A 21272-nucleotide genomic window follows, 5' to 3' on the forward strand; every position below is an offset into this window, starting at 1 on the left:
GTTTTTGGACAGAGCCAATATACAAGTGTTTTGGTTTGAGCATGCTTATTTGTTGCAATGGTTTTGTTTTTCCTTTTTCCCTGTTGGGTAGAGGGGAAGACATAAGGGAGGGAAAATAAATGCTTTGTAATTAGAAAGAAATAATTTTTTAAATGGGAGGAAAGGGAATGCAAGCTCTTTGAGGGCAAGGATCATCTCATTTCTTTCTATCCACAGTGCTTTATTGCAGTGCCTAACGTATATAGATGCTTGCTATTTGGTTTGAAAAAAAAATGCATCCTGTCAGACTAACCTCATTTCTTGTTTTGGACTGGATTCCTAAACTAACAGATAACTGAAATTCATTGGAAGTAGTTTGGTATCTCATCCTTCCTTTGTGGAGAAGATGGACAGATAAGGATTTGATGAGAATATAATCAGATAGATTCAATGGCAGTTGGATGTTCAAATTCAAAGAGTAGTTTTTTAATGGTTCGTTGATATTGTGGTAGGAAGTCTAGTGGAGTACTAGAGATTTAGGCATAATATCCAGAGTACCCTAGAGTTTCTTGGTCCTGTGCTATTTAACGTTTTCATCAGTGACATGGATAAAGGCCACATCATGATGGCATGTTCAGCATATTTGGAAATGACTCAGAACTTGGTGGGATAGCTAACTCGCTGGATGACAGTCAGGATCCAAAAGAATATTGATGGGTAAAAGCATTGTGTTAAATCTAATAAAGTGAAACTCTGACATTTGAATATAAAAATCAACTTTATAAGAGATTGGGAAGGCATAGTGACAGAGGAATTATTCCTTTTTAAAAAACAGACATAGAAGTCAGTGGATTAAAAGTTCAATATTAGTTAGCAGTGTGATGTGACTGACAAAAAATCTAATGCAGTCTTGTGCTGGATTGAGATTCGTAGATTCTAGGAATAGGGAAGTGTTTGTTCCACTGTACTTCACACGTTTCATGTCTCATCTAGAGCACTGTATCACTTCTGGGTGCCATGGTTTACTACAGATATTGGTTAGCTGGAGAATGACCAGAGGAGGGCAGCCTTAAAGGTGGAGAGTGTTGAACCTATATCTTATTAGAATTAGTTGAAATAATTGGGCATGTTTAACCTGAAGACTGGAAGACAGGGGGAAGACATGATAGCTCTCTTCAGTTATTTGAAAAGACTGTCATGTGGAAATGGTATTAGATTTTTTCCTGTTTGGCCCACAGGACAGAACCAGAATCAATGGATAAAAGTTGCAAAAAAAAAAAAAGCAAATTTAGGTTTGATATCTGACAAAAATTTCTTAACAATTAAGGCTATCATGAATGGTGGTGTATTCCCTGCTGTGCCCCACCTCCACACCCTTACCCCCATGGTCTTTAAATAAGAGGCTGAATGGCCACTTGTCATGTATATTACACTGGGGATTCCTCCTCCCAAAGGATTAAACAAGAAAGCCTCTGAGGTCCCTTCTGTCAACTGAACCAGGACCAACCTCTAATCTGGGAACGACTGGAGCAAAACAGAGCAGGCCAGAGGCAGGTGTGGCAGGGATTAAATAGAAGTTGAAATAATTGATTTCTGACTGAGAAAGATGCTTGCAAGCAGAACCCCACCCCCTGACAAAAATAAAGAGAGATACATAAAAAGCACAAATGAGTTGGACCACAGCACAATCATTCTTAGCAACTCCAATGGCAGGATCATTCATGGACAATGCAGGTGTTCCTGGGTCCCATGGGAACAGTTCTTAAGTTGATGTCTAAAGTCTTAAGGGTCGTTGAGCTTTGTGCTTATTCAGTGGGGTAGAGAACCAGAGTTAACATGGCCAAGAACAGGAGTGCAGTACCTGGTTCAACTCACTTAGCTATTATAAGAAACAGGGACTGTGAGAGTATCAAGAGATGTGACAGATAGCTTTAGGATAAATCTCTCAATGAACACCTGGTGCTGGTCAAAGCAATACACTTTGACAATGGTGAGATCATCCAGAGCCAAAATGATTGTTTTATGCTAAGCTCAGGGCACAGCCTGCTTGCTAGATCTCAGCTTTGGAAAACAGGGTGTCTCCAAATATCTTGACACCTCCAACTCTCAAATTCTGTATTCTTTAATGTTTTTCTGTTAGAAACAAGCCCTATGTTTGGCTATCCAGGGAGGGTAGATGGTAACCTATTTTCCTCCTCTCATAGGATTAATTGATTACACATCTCTTGAGGTCCCCAGTTCATCCCATTTTAACTTGGTAACTTATTGAACTAGATGATGATATCTTTGTCTAACATGTGTAAGGCACTGTGCCTGGTTCTATGGAGAAATGTAAAGAAGTATGAGAAATACAGTCCTTGCTCACAAAACCTTACATTCTGCAGGACTAAAAGGATTATTAAGGAATGAAATCTATAATGAAATAAAATAAGAAGACTTACAATATAGGGCAACAAGTACTATTTTACTTTTGTTATTGTTTCGGAACATAGTAAGTACTTAATAAGTATGTGATTGATTGACTGATGAAGTATATAAAGAGTAGAAATCTTAAGAGTTCAGAGATGGGGTCTACTATAGTTTGCAATGGTCAAATAAGGCTTTACAGAGCAGTGAGTTTTTTAAGTTGACCCTTAAAGGATGAGTAAGGTCTTTTACTTAACATAATTCCATTGTGACCATTTTGTTCACTACAATCACATCACATTATTTTAATAAGTTCTTAGGTATGCAAAGGATTATATCAAAACTTCAGATCCTAAAAACTAAAGATTCCTTTACTTAAAAAACAGGAAGGACGTGGGAAATATGCTCTCAGCTTATATAGAATGGATAATTAAATCTTGAATCCCTTTTCTTTCATGGAGATTTCTTTTGAATATGAAATTATATGCAAATATATGACAATGGAAATAGCATAAATTAAAGCAGAAAATTAAGAGAAAATAGGATGGTAGGGCAATTAATAGGCATATTGCTTCAATAGTCTTGCATATTGCTTTGGATGGGGCTGAAATGCACAAGAGATATTTAGCTCTCAATGGGTCAGATATTTTTGTTGAGTTGGAATTTGAGACACAGTAGACGAATTAATAGATCTAAAGTCAAAATAAAAGGCCACATTTTCTCTTCTCAATGAGACAATCATTTATTCTTCTGGATAACAGAGAACTGTTAATAGTTCCAATTGAAGAGTGTGAATAATATTTATACCTCTCACTGGGTCAGGTTAAAAACAATACAGATGAAAAAAGTATCTATAAAAGCAATTAGATTTAAATGTATGTCTATAAGTTATTTTTTAAAAAAACTCTTCAAAGGTTTAGTTAAGAAGTTGTAGAAGTGGCCTTTACTTCTAACAAATACGCGACTATTTGGGCTCAATGAAGTAGGAGTACTTAATCATAGTCATAGCTATTTCTATACACATTGGAGAGAAAATTCATGAGAACAAAATCAAAACATTTTTTTTTTGCTTATTGCCATACAAATAAAGACCTTAACTTAAAAAAGCCAAGGTCTTCCACTGCATCTGGGGTCATCTCCAATTGCCCTGACCTGTCTTGCCACAGGACTCAGATGACCATGGAATAGAGAGTGAGGCTAATGACTTTGCACAGCCCAGCCTCACTTAAATCCAATTCACTTGTAAGTCAAGACATCACCCTCCTGATGTCATTGGTCCTCTTTTAAAACTAAGGACAAACAATAATCTGTGAGAGTAGTAGCTACCCCACTGGCCAGTTCCAGTTGGACAACACAGCTCCTTCCTTCCTTCCTTCCTTTTTCTTCTTCCCTCTCTCCCTCCAGCCCTCCTTTCCCTTTGTTCACATGAGAAATCATATCCTTACATGTGGTTTCTCTGCCTAAAGGAATATAAATTTTGATCACTGAAACCTCACAAGATATCTTGGGGCTTGGGGGATAGATTTTTTTTTCCTTTTCCCTACTTATTTATTCTTTCATTTAAAAAAACAAACAAACTGGGACAATTAACTCTTTTTTCCCATGTAATTTCATTAATGATTTCTTGAAATAGAACTCTGGAAAACCAGGCTTTGATAAACCCCTTTGGGATTCAAAGGGAGCTACTTGACCATGCCTTAAAACCAAATCACTCTGTCTTTCGTTGATTGATCAGTAGCCCAAGCCTGATTTGGTCATTATTTGGTTTTGATGGCTGAGAATTAGTGTAAATAACAACTGTTTCTGTTTGGCCAGAAACTCTGAGGGTCTTCCCCTCTCATTTTTTTTTTTTTTGAATAGGCAAATGAGGCCATCTTCTGCCTTATTTCTTACCTAGCCTTAGATCACTGAGTGTTGCCTCAGACAAACTGAGATGTGGGAAAGACCTTAGCTTAAAAAGGCCAAGGTCTCCTACTGCATCTGGGATCATCTCCAGTCTTCCTGACTTATGCCTTTTTTGTTTTTGTTTGTTTTTGGTTTTTGGTTAGGCAATAGGGTTATCTGAGGCCACATTTGAACTCAGGTCCTCCTGAATCTAGGGCTGGTGCTCTATCCACTGCATCACCTAGCTGCCCCTCAACTTATGTCTTGCCACTGGACTCAGATAACCCTGGAGGAGAGAGTGAGGCTGATAACTTTGCACAGCCCTACCTCGCTTAAATCCAATTCACTTGCGAGTCAAGACATCACCCTCCTGATGTCATTGGTCTTCTTACAGAACAAAAGACAAACAACAACAACACCAAAAAAGAATTACAGTCTCTGCCCTCAAATAGTTTGCAATCTAATGGAGGAAAACAATACCCAAAAGGAAGCTGAAGCGGGGCAAGAGAAGGGGGAGGAACTGTACCAGGTGCTGGGGCATGATGGAAAATTTCATAGGATTTCACCTTGGTGGGAAATTAAGAGATGGCTGGCCTGGGCATCCTACTTAAATGGAGGTTTGGGAAGGAGCTCTGCACTCCATACTCCAAAGAGAGAAGTCTCTAGGGCCAGAAAGCACTGATGAAATGTGAGTACCAAGGTTGATGTGGTCTTGCATGATGATAAGGTTCCTAGTGGTATGATGAAGAAATCCAGAGGAGGGCAGGGAGTACTAAAAATGTCATACATAGTGGGTTCTAAATGTTTGATGGAAAAAATTGAATACAATGTACATTAGGAAGTCGTTTTTGTCACTGGTTGGCTTCAGTCTACTAGATGACCATTTTGGGTGATAGTTTACGTGGAATTAATGCTTTGAATAAGGGTAGTGTAGATGACCTTTCTCATCCCTTCTAACCTGCAGTTCTATACTTCTGCTATCCAATTAAGCACACTTGCCTTTTCCTGGACATTTCCATTCAGCAGGCATTTTTTAAATGCCTGTATGTGCCAGGAACTATGCGAGCTCCTGAGGATGTAAAGATAAAAATGAAACAGTCCCTGCCCTCAAAAAAAATTATTATTATTATTATTTTTAGTGGTGGGTGGTGAGGGGAGTAAGAGAAGTAGATTCAGTGTCTTTGACTCTATTTTTACCAAGGGATAAATATGTAGATATCTATATACCCTGTCTAACATATACTTTATTATCTTTTTGACATTTTCCCTTTTGTCATTTTAATAATAGAGAAATTAAATAATAATAATAATAATAATAATAATAATAGACTGAGAGGTTAAACAAAATGCTCTCTTCTTTGAGAAGAGAGATGAAATTGCTACAAATCCTTTACCATAATGTTAGTAATAACTGACATTAATTAATATTGTTGAGATCTACAAAGTATCTTGCATTCATTATCTCATATGATTCTCAGGTAGGTACTGTTATTATCCCTATTTGACAAATGAGGAAACTGAAGCTCAGAGGGATTAAATGACTTGCCCAGAATCACAGTAAGTGCTTGAGGCAGGACTCAAGCTCAGGGCTCATTGACTTTATAGTCAGCTATTGTAGATGGCAGTCTGAGGTAGCTAATACCAAAATGTAATAGCTTTAGGATAAAAATGAGATAACATGCTTGTCAAAATTAACATTTCAAAATTTCTTCTATTGATATAGCTTTCTTTGTGCTTGAAGTTATGTTATCTAAGACCTCTTCTCACCAAATACTATACATAGCAAATGCCCTCAATGTTTGTATATTGTTTAAAAATATAATTATAAATAGTTTTCTATGGTGAAGTAACTGGGGGTGGGCAGCAATAAAGTATTTTCTTTTTCCTCTGCTCATGTGATTGTGTTTGTACTGTGGTGGCCAAAATATCAAAAGGAAAATTTTCCTACCCCCTTATTTTTCAAATAAGCAGTTTTCATTTCTCTTTCAGTTGATCTGTCTTTAGTAAACAAAGATGAAAAGTCCATCTACTTATTGGGAAATTCTCTGGGCCTTCAACCGAAAAAGGTTAAAACATATCTGGAAGAAGAAATGGAAAAATGGGCCAAAATGTGAGTAATTTTTAAAAAGCTACGATTCAAAGTTTCATAAAAGATCTTGAATCTAAGAATAGAAATGTTTATGTGATGCTACTATCTGATTATATTTAAAGAATCAAAGACTTTTATATCTAGAAGGGACCTTCAAGTATTTAATCCATTCCTTTAATTTTAGTGACAATGTGAGTTGCAAGAGTTTAGCAGAAGGAAGCTAAAAATATAATTTAATCTAAGTTTCTGAAATTAAGTAAGAATTTCAAAGCAGTCTTTGTAAATAAGTGTCTGTTCTGCTTTGTTTTTAATCACCAGTGATGGTGATACCACAATATCCCTTAGGAATCCATTCTACATTTAGAATATCGTATACTTATAATTAGAATACTATATTTATACTTAGAATACTATAATACATCAATATATAATTCTCATTTTTTAGAGTTAGAGATTTGAGGAAAGGGCAAACCTGTTTAATTATACTTAAGAGAATTTACATTTAGCTTTCAGTCAGACGACGTTCCTTTTCTTGATTCCTCTCTGCTTTCTGTCCTGCTGTTTGACCTAATTTTTTCTGTTTACTTATATGTGTCCTTTAAGAACAAGCTCAAGTATGAACTCTTTCAGGAAACCTAATTCAGCTACTCCATCTCAAACTGACTTCTCCCTTTCTCAGTTACAGGATCACAAGATCATAGCTCTAGAGCACAGTTCCCCTAACTTATTTGGCCTACTGCCCCCCTTTAAAAAAAATTACTCAGTGCCCCGTTGGAAATCCACTTTCTTTAACCTTTAATTTTTTTGCAATGTGTGTTATTTCAAAGAATATATAAAATATATTTTTTAAAATGACACATCTTAAATTTAATAATTTATGATAAATGTGTGTTTTTTCCCCCTGCATTGAAACTTTGATTATACCATATTGCATCATGTAACTGTATAGTATCATATTGTACAAGTCATTAAACCACACATTCCTGCCCATGCATACTGGACTTCCTGACAATGTTCAACATGCTTGTCTGCCAACACTTGCTTGTTAAGACCTGTTGGTGGACTTGACAACACTGTTTGGTTATAACTTTCATTTTGGGTGTTTATTTGGAAAAATAATGTAATCACTATAACTTTAACTCTGTTATGCAACAGATGAAACATATATGAATGGTTTTTCAAAATTTTTTCTTCCCTTCTCTTCTTGTACTTCTACTGCCCCCTTATTTTTATTCAGTGCCCCACCAGTTGCACCAAGGCTACTACTGCCCCATTCTGGATCATTCCAGTGCCTCATAGGGGCAGTATCACCACTTTGGGAACCTCTGCTAGAGCTAAAAAGGACTTTAGATGTCCTTGAGGCCAGAAGTGTCAAAAAAAAATGGGGCCTATAAAACTCCAGAGTTCCCCACTACCAGATTAAAATGCAAACAGGAAATGTTTAACAAAATAAATAAAAATACAAAACAAAGTAGATATTGTTAATTTGTGGTTTTCTAGGTCAGTCAGTCAATAACAGCCAGAGAGTTCTATTACATTTTGAGTTTGACACCACTGATCTAACCTAACCCTCTCATTCTACAGAAGAAGAAGTTGAGGCCCAGAGAGATTGAAATAATTTGTTCAAGGCTACCCAGTTAACAGGAAAGCTGATCTGAACTTAGGTGCTTGGGACTCCAAGATGGCAGCCTTCATCTCAAACAGTTTAGTTAACAAAAGAGGAAAAGGGGGGAGGACAAAAGTCACAAGTATGAAACTTCTGGAGCTTTGACTCTTTTCAGAATTGATCTTTTTGCTAAACCAGATGCTCTGTATGTTTCCTGATTCGTTTTCCCTTCCCTATGCTCTCTATATTATTCCCTATACCACTCTATCTTCCATACTAGAAAGTCTTTTTCTGTCGACAGTCCAGAATTTAAAGCTAACAGCCTAAAGCTTGAGCTGATTATAGTAATAAGAAGAGGGAGTAACAGATCTAATTATTCCCAGTTTGGCTGTAATGTAACTAAACTGAACCTTTGTGGTTTACACCTAAGTACTTAATGCAGTGAGGGGAGATGTTTGACTAATTTGTGAAGCCCAAGATAGTTTTGTCACTTATAAAACTGTGATGCCTTTTTCACAGTATAAATGTATCACTGCACTGAAAAGCATTCTCAAGCAGCTTACTTTATTATTTAAAGTGTGAGTGTCAGAGTTAATAAAAATGGTTAATACTCTTTTCTGACCAGGTTTGTTTGAAGGAGCAGGGAATTAGGTTGAATGAATTTGAACTTTAGAAAGTACCCTTGCCTCTTGGTTATTCATTCAGCCCAGCACTGCATTTTTCCTCCAGTCATTTAAAAAAATTGCAACCCTATCCATTTCCTTATGATTATCCTAGTTTATCAAGTAAATGGTTGATTTCTTTTAGGAGGTTAAAGTTAGATCACATTACATGCTGTTTCAGTGATGTAGAGGGAAAATACCTATCAGTCAAAGGACTTTCTCTTATAGAGGGTCACATTCTGCTTTTACTTTTCTCTTTGTGACAATGGAGAATTTCTTCTCCCTCTTCTCTCTTTAACTCACTTAGGAAAAATTAATCAGAAAGGGAAATAGATGTACTTTAATGCTTTCTAATGCCTCTGCTATCTATGGAGTACTTTTTTATAAAGAAAGATAGTAGGCAAAGATACTTACAAACTGTTTTCATTGTTAAATAATGCCTAAGAAAACAGATATTGAAGCCTTGATTATAGTCAACCATGGTCTGTAAAATAGAATATACCATAGTTAAATGGTCCATCAAGTTCACTATTTTAATTTCTTTACAGTTGCCTAGGATCATTCTAGGCATATGGAACATCAGGACCATTCACAGAACAAGCTACTTTTTTTTAGTGATGCTACAACCAATTGTCATCTAAAATGGCTCATGTACACATGTGCAACATGAGATAAAGACTTGATGCAATTGTATAAATTTTGCAACCCAAAAAATGAAACTGTTATTAAAAAATACCAAGATGGCTATGACAAAGTTTGATAGGAGGACTTCCTGAGAAACAAAGATAAATGTGGGATTATTATTGTTGTTTCTAAGTTTCAATTTCAACATTTTATGGCTTACACAATTTATTAGTGGAATTTTAATTTTTAAAATTTATGTGGTAAAATAAATAGCAAGTCTCAACATTTGGAAATGGAAAACTTTTACATTCTTATGATTCTCTTCTCACGTAATAGCTGAGTATTGGGAAAATGGTATTTCTGCTGCTAATTTTTTTTTTTTTTTGCAATGAGGGTTTGCTGGAAGTGGTAAACAATGGACCTAGAGATTTTTGGAAGGTAATGTATGGGCATAGATTCAGGTAGAAAAGAGAGGTTGTAGGAGAAAGGTGCTTACAGACAACAGCAAAAGATAGTTCTATACTTGACGAGTTGGGGCCTCATTAGCTAGATAAATATTATACAAAGAACCTCTCTACACTGCAGCAATAGGATATATGATTCCTATATCAATTGTGTCTGGGAATATCAAGTCTATCAATCTAATCTATCTACTTATTCATTCAATGGATATTAAGAACCTCCTGTGAGAAATTTACTGGTTAATAATTATACACAATTATCACTGATTTTATTTAAAGGAGAGTCTAGCAAGTGAAAAAAATAGTATTGTAAGGACTTAAAAGTAGAAAAATAGTAACAGAATGCATGGACATTTTAAATTGAGTGGACATGAAACAAGATATGTGTTTGTTCATGACGCAATGAGAATTTCTATTTCCTATGTGATTATTAGTGTTACATCCAACATTAGTATTTCTATAATGTAAAAAACCCATGGTTATGAAAAAAAAGTATAAGAATCCGTATTGATTATAAGGACATTTTCCCCAATAATTTTGTTTGTTAATTGGAAATGGATTATTAAGAGAAGTTGTAAAATTGTAAGATCTTTCAAAATATGATAGATTTTCATCTTTCTAGCATAGTTTTAGCATGATCCAAGCTGTGAGAGAAAAGGCTAAATAGATTTGAAAAATTATCCAGGTGCTTTGAAGACCCATAATTCTGTTTGCTTTCTAATTTGATTTCATAGCTATACCATTGACTGAGACAAACATTGCCCCTCAGGTAGCTCTGAAAACACAGAGCTGTAATGATTTAATTTCCCTGGTATGTGCTGTTGTAATAAGCTAGCTGTCTTTCATGCCATCTTTTCCTTCAGAGTATTTGTAAAAAGAGGGTTCTTATGCTGAAACGATTTAGATATTTTTTGAATGATAGTAATACAGTCTTCTCAAGTCTAGTGCATATGCTTCTAACTGCAGTTTAATCTACATCAACTTTTTCTAATGATGGATCATGTCATGTAGTAGTTTACTTGTGTAACACTAAATTCATTTTACTATTGCAGGCTACCCGGCTGATGAAATGAGGCAATAGACTTTGTGTATGATATGGGAGGTATGAGGTGTAGAATGCCAAGAGCACTGAATTCAGAAATGGATCCTTAAAGATTATTACTACCAATGTCTACCAGAGTTAGGAGTAAGGTAGCATAATATTCAGTGATATAAATTCTCTGAGGCAAAGCATAGAATTTTACTACCTAAATGTAATAAGATATATTGTGCTATCAGCAAAGGCTATAGAGTTCTATGTGATTAAAATAAAAAAGATCCAAGTATCTGCCTTTAACTACCATTTAACGATAATGATTTTTGTCTTTAGCATTTATATTGGAAGTCAAGGAATAGGCAAGCTGCAGGCAATATAATAATAATGTGAATAATAATGACTAACCACCCTTCTCTTCCTTCTTAGTTCTGAGTATTGTTTTGTCCTTCAAAAATTAATTTTTCTCTTATTTAAATTAGTTTTTATATTAATTTGTATTTTTATGTACTTTGACATGTTGATGTATAATTTGGTTGTTACTTTTAAAATGTATTACATACCACATATTGATGAAGGGAGATTTCAGCATTCAATTCATTCTGAGAAAGTAGTGAAGTTTAAAAATGAAAAACTCAGAAATAGGGGAACTATTTCTATAAAATTCTAAACTCTTCAGCAAACATTGACTTTGAGCATCTTAATGAAGGAAGGAAAATTAAGACTAGATAGATCTATATAAAACGCGTTTTTAAATTGTATCACTATACCTTACTATTTGTACTGTTTGGCCCCCTTTCCTCTGGAAAGTTAATTAGGAAACTTTTGGAAAAACTCCTCCTATCCCCACCCTTAATTGGCAGAAGCAAACAGTTTGAACTAAATTGGGGGGGGAGGTGAAATTACTCAGACATTTTGTTCCCAAGTTAAAAAATACTGCCTTTTCCAATGTTGTACCCTGCTTGGTGGAAAATGATGTAGACTTAGATAGCTTTGGTTTTCTTCTGAGCCTGTAATTATGAAGAGGTCTAGGACTTTGGGGTGCTGCTGGGACCCCAAGATTGTGGTACTGGGCCCTGCCTGAATGAATTCAACTCAAATCTTCTTCAGCCAGAGGAAAAGTTTATTAGTGATAAAACATTAGGCCAGATGATGCCCATAAGGACGACCGGCATGAGAGGTTCTCAGCCTTGTGAGCCTGAGATTCTCAGCCCCGAATGGGGGCCAGAGTAGATCTTATATACTTTGTGTGACCAGGGAAGGGTCTGGGAAAATGATCTGGGAAAATGGTCTGGGAAAAGGGTCTGGGTGAGAATTCCCAGAGATTGGAATGTCTAAGAGATTGAATAGACAATGGGAATAGATAATGAAGGAACTGAAAGGTATCTGAATGAGATTAAAAGGTAGGCTAAGGCTTTCAAAGGGAGATGAAGGGCTTGGGCCTGTAGACAAAGGGGAGCTAGATTCCCTTTGGTACAAGGGGCGAAGACCTCTGGTTGGGCCACACCCCATCAATTGCACTCAGAGATCTCACTTTAGGATTACAATTAATGGCTTGCATAGTTTTTGGCATGTAATAGGCATTTAATAAGTGCTTGTTGATTGATATTGTTTTATACTTTAGGATGAGGATAGTCACAGATACCTAGGGTGGCTTTTTTTTCCAATTTCAATTCTGAAAATTTTCATGGAGAATCTTTCCTCTAATTGTAGTTGCTTAACCATTATTGACTGTGTCACTACATAGTTGTCTCCTCTGAAAATCACAAGTACTAACTCTGTGCTTTAGAAAATTTAGTACTTAGCACTTAGTCATAGGCCACTATAGACTGCCTGATATTGTTAGTTATCATTTTATGAGTGTATGTCATATCTCCTTCAATATCCATTGTTCTTAAACGTCAGGGACTATATCTTTATATATTTGTGTTCTCCAGCATATATTATCACATCTAGCCTGTCACATCTAGGAACTCAATAGGTGTTGATTGATAGATTGATCAGTTATTTTCTCATTCAGACAGCAGGGCTAAGTTTGGAAGAATATTATAATGTAAATACGTCCAATATTCTTTAAAAGGGGGAAGCAATTTATAAAACATTTTCAAGATGAAGTGTCAACTCTCATTGTCTCCCAAAGAGATCAACACAATTCATAGAACCATAGATTTACATCTAAAAAAGACTCTCAGAGATAATTTAGGCCACCCTTTCATTTTCAAGATGAAAATTGGAGGCCTAGAGAAATAAAGTGATTTAGCCAAAATCATACAGATAAGTGGCAAAGCTAAGATTTGAACCCAGGTCCTTTCATTCCAAAGTCAGTATGGTTTCTATTCCATTGCATCATATTACCTCCCAAGAAAGCAAATACACAAATGCAATACTCCTTAAGAATACTGCCTTCAAAGGGAACAATCCTTGGTTACGGTATGTACTCATCACTTATTAGCTCTTAATTTCAATGAAGTCAATTAACTTTCCTACTTAAGTTATCCCATATATTGAATGGGAATAATTCCATACCTTCTTAAATATACGGACTGGGAAATATGTCCTTTTAATATTCTTTTCATTTCTAATCTCTTTGATTTTGTGATTTATATTTTTTATTAGTAATATGTAAAATTGTATATTTGTTTGGCTACATAGACATTGTCCTTAGGGTATGGATACTTGATCCTAGACTCATCCTGAGAAAGATAATGGCATGGTAAAATAAAACTCCAGCAAGAAAAACTAATCAAAAATGGTGTGGAAAGCTTAGAGGGCAATTATGAAAGAATAAATGAAGTAGAACTTATTTAACTTCTACTTTGCATTTGTATAACACTAAAATATATTCCAACTTGTAAGTATAAAATGAACTAAATTTGCAAGATTGTATGCTCTTTGAGTACAAGGCAACACTCATTGTATTCCTTATAATACCTAGCTCAGAGTCACTGTAAGTACTCAATAAATATTTGTTAATTTGAATTGACTTAGCCAATGTTTAATATTTAAATAAATGTTGGAACAAAGTAACCAAAGTAGCATGAAAAGATAGGTATGTCTTCATTGTCTTGCAAGAAGAAACTAGTTTTTAATCAGATGTTTGCCAACCTTCTTGGCCAATATTTTCAGTACTGGCTGCACCTTTACTCATTTTTCTCAGCTTACTGGTCGAGATAGGGAAATTAGAATATTGCTTGCTCTCCATCACCACTCCCAGGTTTTCCTCCTATCTCTATCACTCAATAACCTCTCTTCCTTTGAGGTTCATACTAGATCTACCACCCAATCAAAACCTATTTGTTGTCTATAGAATCCTTGGTCACTCAACTACCTTCCTCAATGAGTTTGTTATATGGCTCTCTATTCTATATTAACTCTCCCTCAAACACTCAAACCACTCAATTCCCCAACCAACTCACTTCCTATGAGCTACTTTTCCATGCCAGTTTAGCCATACACAAAGATGTTTATACCTTTGATATTGCTATCACTCACAAATATTCCACCTCCATGTTTAAAACTTCAAAAATCCTCTTATCTGATCATAACCTATTGTCTTTTCACCGCTCTCTCTGTATTTCCCCCACAAAACCATACTCTTCATCTGCACTGTGACCTCCCATGCCTTTGCCCCTCATTTCTCTTCAGGCCAGACACTCTCTATCCTTGTCTCCTTCTTGATTCCTTACTGAACCAATTCAACTGTACATTGTTCTCCTTTCTTGAATCCCTAGTCCCCTTATATCATCAATTACATACTGCCCCAGCCTTGGATCACTCCCACCATTTGCCACCTTGACTCATATACAGATGCTGCTTAACATTGTTTGCCATCTTGACTCATATACAGATGCTACTGAAAAAAAATCATGCAACCACTGTTAACTGGGTCCACTAAAAATTTATGCTATGCCACCACAACCAGGTCCTCACTGATGCTAGTCAATCTATACCTCTTTTATCAACTCACTAACTCACTCTTCACAGTGGTTCTACCAAACCTTCTCATCCCTCCTCTAATTTTCCATGGCTCCCCCTTTCCCTACCTTCTCAGTTGAGATCTTTGCCTCATGTTTTACAGAAAATATTGAGACCATTTGCTTTGAATTCCCTTTTCCTCCTTTCTTCATTTGTTGTCACTCAGATTCCTTCTACCATTAACTCCTCCTTCACCTCTGTCTCACGTGATGAAGTAGCTTTGCTTCTTACCAAGGCTAACCCCACTCTACTTGTTCAAAAGATCCCATTCCATCCTATCTCCTCAAAAAGATTTCCCCTTTTGTCATTCCTACTATATCACTTATTTTCAATCTCTCCCTTTGATTCCCTGTTGTCTGCACATACCCATGTCTCCATGTCTCTAAAAAATCTTCATTTGATCCTTCCATCCTCACTGCCATCGTATATCTCTTCTGTCCTTTGTGGCCAAACTTCTTGAAAAGGCCTCCACTTTCTGTTCACTTTCTTCTTATTTCCCTTACAATCTGTCTTCTGACCTTATCATTCCACCAAAATCATATTGTCTTTGACCTCTCTGTAGCCTTTGAGGCTGTCGATCACACTCTCTTCCTTGATATTTTCTCTATGTTTTTGAGACTCTACTGTCTTCTGGTACTCTTCCTACCTATCTGACTGCTCCTTCTCAGTCTCCTTTACTAGCTCCTCATCCAGATCATGCCATCCAGCCATAAGTTTCCTTCAGGGTTCAGTCCTGGGTCCCCTTCTTTTCTTTTTCTACACTATTTCACTTGGTGATCTCATCAGTTCCTGTGGATTTAATTATAATTTCTATGCTGATTATTGTCAAATTACCTATCTTGCCCCAGCCTCTCTGCTGACCTCCCATCTTACATCTTCAACTATTTTTCAGACATCTTAAACTAAACATGTCCAAAACTGAACTCATTATCTTTCTGCCTAAACCCTCTTCCTTTTAAAATTTCTCTATTACTGCACAGGGCACCACCATCTTCCCAGTCCCCCAGCCTCATAATCTAGGTATTATTCATCCATAGACTATTTTCAATAGCCAGCTGGTAAGTCTACCTGCCTTCTTAAGTTTTTCCTCACTTCAATCCATCCTCATTCAGCCACCAAAGTGGTTTTCCTAAAGTACAAGTCTGATCATGTCATCCCCTATACCCAGTAAACTCTAGTGGAACTCTATCATCTCCAGGATCAAATACAAAATCCTCTGTTTGGAGTTCAAAGTCTTTTGTAACCAAACCTCTCCTATCTTTTCAGTCTCTTACACCTTATTCTCCATCATCTTTGATCTAGCGACACTATCCTTCTGACTATTTTATAAACAAGACACTCTATCTTTCGGCTGCAGGTATTTTCTCTGAATGTCCCCAATCCCTGGAATGCTCTCTTTTCAACTCCACCCATTGACATCTCTGGCTTCCTTCAAGTCCTAACTTAAAGATGGCTCTGGAGGAGAGAGTGAGGTTGATGACTTTGCACGGCCTCTCTCACTTAAATCCACTTCACTTGGAAGTCATAGTATCCATTTCTTGATGTCATGGTCATCTTCAAAGAATGAAGAACAAACAAGTTTCAACTAAAATTCCATCTTTTACAGAGACCCCTTCCCAAACCCTCTTGATTCTGGTGCTTTCTCTCTATTTAGTATTTCCTATTTATCCTGTAAGTAGCTTGCTTTGTATACTTTTACTTGCCTGTTGTTTCCCCCATTAGTTTGTAAGCTGCTTGAGAACAGGGACTGTCTTTTGCATTGTTTTGTATCCCCCAAATTTGGCACATTCCTGACACAAAAGTAGGTGGGGTGTGTGTGTGTGTGTATGTGTATGTGTGTGTGTGTGTGTGTGTGTGTGTGTTTTGTCTAGGCAATGGGGTTAAATGACTTGCCCAGGGTCACACAGCTAGTAAGTGTTATGTGTCTGACTGAGGCTTGTTGAACTCAGGTCCTCCTGAATCCAGGGCCAGAGCTGTATCCACTTTGCCACCTAGTTGCCTCAAAAGTAGGTGTTTAAGCCGGCAGTGGAGCCAAGATGGCGGAGTGAAAACAGTGACTTGCTTGAGCTGTCCCCCAAACCCCTCCAAATACTCATAAAAAAATGGCTCTAAACAAATTCTGAAGCAGCAGAACCCACAAAAAGACAGAGTGAAACAAATTTCCAGCCCAAGACAACCTGGATGATTGATCAGAAAGGTGTATTGTGCCAGGCTGGGAGCGCAGTGCAGCGTTGGCACACAGGCTGCAGCAAACCTGGAGCAGGCCTCAGAGGACTGAATCTTGAGCAGCTGTGGTGGCTTCCAGACTCCTCAATCCACCAATGCCAAAGACAACTTAGAAGGTCAGTGGGAAAAGTCTGTTTCTGCGGTGCTCAGAGAGGAAGGCAGGGTTTCAGCTCCATTCCCCAAGAGTGTGGCATTGGTGGGGGGGGGGCAGCTGCTTCCCCAGCTTCTGGCCCACAGACTGAGGGGGAATCCAGTGGCTGATCAGAGAGGGACTGCAGGGATCTCTTTGCCAGTGCTGAGGCAGGAATCTCTTGCTTTGCCCGTGTTTGGATCTGGATCACAGTTCTGGGAGGTGGTGCTGGGGTGAGGAGGAGTGCTGGCGTGGTGGAGCTTGTAGTGGCTGTAGAGAGGAACCCCTCCTCACAAGTATAGGACAGAAAGGAATACTTGTGGTCACAGGCCAGGAAATGAGTAAACAGCTTGCCCCTTATCATACCACCTTGGAAGAACTGAAAATTTACTGGTCCCTACAAGTATCTCTGAAAACAGCTATACAAACCCCTGAAGCTTGGGACAGTACACTCTCCACATTGGAAGCAGACTCTTACCTTAACAAAGAGTTTAAAACTCAAGTAACTGGCTATAATCATGAGCAAGCAGTGCAAAAAGAATCAGACTATATTATCTTACTATGGTGAAAAAGAAGATCAAAATATACAACTAGAAGACAACAAAGTCAAAGCTCCTACATCCAAAGCCTCCAAGAAAAATATGAATCAGTCCCAGGCCTTGGAAGAGCTCAAAAGGGATTTTGAGAAGCAAGTAACAGAAGTAGAGGAAAAACTGGGAAGAGAAATGAGAGTGATGCAAGAAAATCATGAAAAACAAGTCAACAGCTTGCTAAAGGAGACCCAAAAAAATACTGAAGAAAATAACACCTTAAAAAATAGCCTAACCCAAATGGCAAAAGAGGTCCAAAAAGCCAATGAGGAGAAAAATGCCCTAAAAAGAAAAATTGGCCAAATGGAAAAGGAAGTCCAAAAGATTACTGAAGAAAATACTTCCTTAAAAATTAGAATAGAGCAATTGGAAGCTAGTGACTTTATGAGAAATCAAGACACTGTAAAACAAATCCAAAAGAATGAAAAATTAGAAAACAATGTGAAATATCTCATTGGAAAAACAACTGACCTGGAAAATAGATCCAGGAGAGAGAATTTAAAAATTATTGGACTATCTGAAAGCCATGATCAAAATCATCTTTCAAGAAATTATCAAGGAAAACTGCCCTGATATATTAGAACCAGAGGGCAAAATAGAAATTGAAAGAATCCACAGATCTCCTCCTGAAAGAGATCCCCAAAGGAAAACTCCTAGGAATATTATAGCCAAATTCCAGAGTTCCCAGGTCAAGGAGAAAATATTACAAGCTGCCAGAAGGAAACAATTCAAGTACTGTGGAAACACAATCAGGATAACACAAGATTTAGCAGCTTCTACATTAAAGGACCACAGGGCATGGAATATAATATTCCGGAGGGCAAAGGAGATAGGATTACAACCAAGAATCACCTACCCAGCAAAACTGAGTATAATCCTTCAGGGGAAAAAATGATCATTCAGTGAAATAGAGGACTTTCAAGCATTTGATGAAAAGACCAGAGCTGAATAGAAAATTTGACTTTTCAAGTGGAACATGAAGAGGTAAACAGGAAAGAGAAATCATAAGAGACTTATTAAGATTGAACTGTTTACATTCCTGCATGGAAAGATGATATTTATAACTCATGAGACCTTTGTCAGTATTAGGGTAGTTGAGGAAAAAAATTAATGTGTATGATAGATAGATAGATAGAAGAGGCACAGGGTGAGTTGAAGATTAAGGGGTCATATCTGGAGAATAAAATTAAGGGATGAGAGAGGATGAGAAGAAGAAAGGGAGAGGTAGAATGGGGTAAATTATCTCACAAAAAAAACAGAAAAGAAAAGCTCTTACAGTGGAGGGGAAAAGGGGAAGGTGAGAGGGAATGAGGAATCTTATTCTCATAGGATTTGGCTTAAGGAGGGAATAACATACACATTCAATTGGGTATGGAAATCTGTCTTACCCTACAGGAAAATAGGGGGAGAAGGGGACAAGAGAGCAGGGGGATGATAGAGAGGAGGGCAGATTGGGAAAGGGGGTAATCAGAAGCAAATACTTCTGAGGAGGGACAGGGTCAAAAGAAAGAATAGAATAAATGGGAGGGCAGGATAGGATTAAGGGAAATAGAGTTAGTTTTTCACAACATGTCTACTATGGAAGTGTTTTGCATAACTGCACATGTACAACCTATATTGAGTTGCTTGTCTTTTCAATGAGGGTGGGTGGGAAGGGAGGAAGAAAGAAAATTTTAAACCTAAAGTTTTAAAAACATATGTTTTAAAATAATATCTTCACATGCTACTGGGAAATAAGAAATACAGGAAATGAGGTACAGAAGTCTATCCTGCCCTACAGGAAAAAAGAAGGGGAAGGGGATAAGAGAAGGGAGGAGAGATAGAAGAGAGGACAGACTAGGGGAATGTATGTTCAGAATGCATGCCATCTTCGGGTGGGGGGAGGGGTGAGATGGGGCAAAAATTTGGAACTCAAAATCTTGTGGAAGTGAATGTTGAAAACTAAAAATAAATAAATTTATATTAAAAAAATAATAAAAATAAGTAGGTGTTTAATAACTGTTTATTAGTTAATTATTAGCTGAGACATATGCAACTAACTGAACAGAGTACTAAATTTAAAGTTAGAATACCTGGTTAAAATTCTCTTTGCCATGATTAGTAGGTATATTTCTTGTGTATATGTCACTGTTTCTCTGACCCTTATTTATATATTTCCTTAATGGATGTAGTAATTACATTCTTTATCTCACAAAGTTATTGCAAGAATCAAACTGGATAATATATGTGTAAGAATTTTGTAACCATAAAGTGCTGTTTGAGTTATTGTTTTTATTTTATACATAGCTTTATTTGTGTCGGATAAAACACAAGATTTAGATGTAGGAGAGGAAGTTCTTAGTCATAGCTCTGCCATATCTTTTTATGCTCTTGAATAAGTCATTTATCCTCTCTTGGTGTCAGTTTTCTAATCAGTAAAATTAAGGTTAGTAAAATTTCTCAGCAGTAAAATTAAGACTAAATTATCATAGGATCATAGATTTAGAACAGTAAGGAACCTTACAGGGCTTTGAAACCCCTAATTTTACAGTTAAGAAAACTGAGGCTCAGAGAGGTTAAGTGATTTGATTAGAGTTTCATTGATTCATTTCAGCTGTACAATTTTATGAGTCATTGTCTTTTTTAAAGTTTCATATGCCCTTTTACATGTTTTTCTAAACATTCACTTATTATTTTTATTAAGAGATTTCTTCTATTTCTATTTAGCCAATATATAAACTGACCTATTTATTATATTTCTTTTGTATCTCTAGATAATAATTAAAATGCTGAATGGTAGAAAATGAATAAACTCTGCTGATTGCTTATTTTCCTTTGAACCTCAATTCTGTGAAGACTTTGTTATTCTTCTGAATGATAATATTCTTTGCTAAAGCACTTTTGACAAGATTTCTTTTTTGACTCATCTTATCCTATCCTTCTTAATGCGTAACAGTTCATGTGTTGTATCTTCTGCCTTTAAGATGAGGAATTTCCCCATTTAAATCTTTGTGCCTAGAACATTTTAGGTACTTAATAAATGTTTGTGGAATAGTTAATTGTATTCCCTAGCATTTAGTCCAATGCCTCATACATAGTAAGCATTCAAAATTTTTATTGAATTAAATGAAATTTCCAGAAAAAGTTATGAGAAAAAAGATGGAAAGAACTAGCAGAAAATCAGTCAGTCAGGGAATGGTGTTGAATTGGGTATTTTGGTCAATATTTTTAAGGGTTATCCATAAGGGGTATCATATAGATGATGACATTATGCAAACCTATTCAATTTGCAGATATTTGACTAAATTTTTAACTTTATTTTAGCCTTTTAGTCCTTGTTCTCCTGGTTTTAAGACCAGGGTTTATGAAGGGGATTACACAGTTGACTTAATACCTGATGATCTTATTGTAAATGAAAGAAATCAGTTAAAGAATGGAAAATAAATCAGATTATAAATATTGAAAAAATGTAAATAAATTGTATTTTCCCAATGGAAAAATAACCAGAAAACATGACAATAGACAAGTTGAAAGAGTTTTGAAATATTGTTGCTTAAAAATATTTTTCATAATTACAAATAAGTTATGAAGACTAGTTTGGAAATCAGTCAATTTCTAATGCCCAAAA

At 36.5% G+C, this 21272-nt stretch overlaps 1 protein-coding gene across 6 annotated transcripts in view; it reads left to right on the forward strand.

The window, feature by feature from the left end:
* Positions 1–21272, forward strand: part of KYNU (kynureninase) — a 156874-nt gene that overhangs the window by 39799 nt on the left and 95803 nt on the right. For all 6 annotated transcript variants that reach the window (XM_020984723.2, XM_020984722.2, XM_020984721.2 and 3 more), the window contains one exon: positions 6259–6379. In XM_020984723.2, the coding sequence (XP_020840382.1) occupies positions 6259–6379 (121 nt within the window). The remainder of the gene's footprint in view (positions 1–6258; positions 6380–21272) is intronic.

This window comes from Phascolarctos cinereus, unplaced genomic scaffold (assembly GCF_003287225.1).
Source record: "Phascolarctos cinereus isolate Bilbo 61053 unplaced genomic scaffold, phaCin_HiC Scaffold_726;HRSCAF=1367, whole genome shotgun sequence".
NCBI lineage: Eukaryota > Metazoa > Chordata > Mammalia > Diprotodontia > Phascolarctidae > Phascolarctos > Phascolarctos cinereus.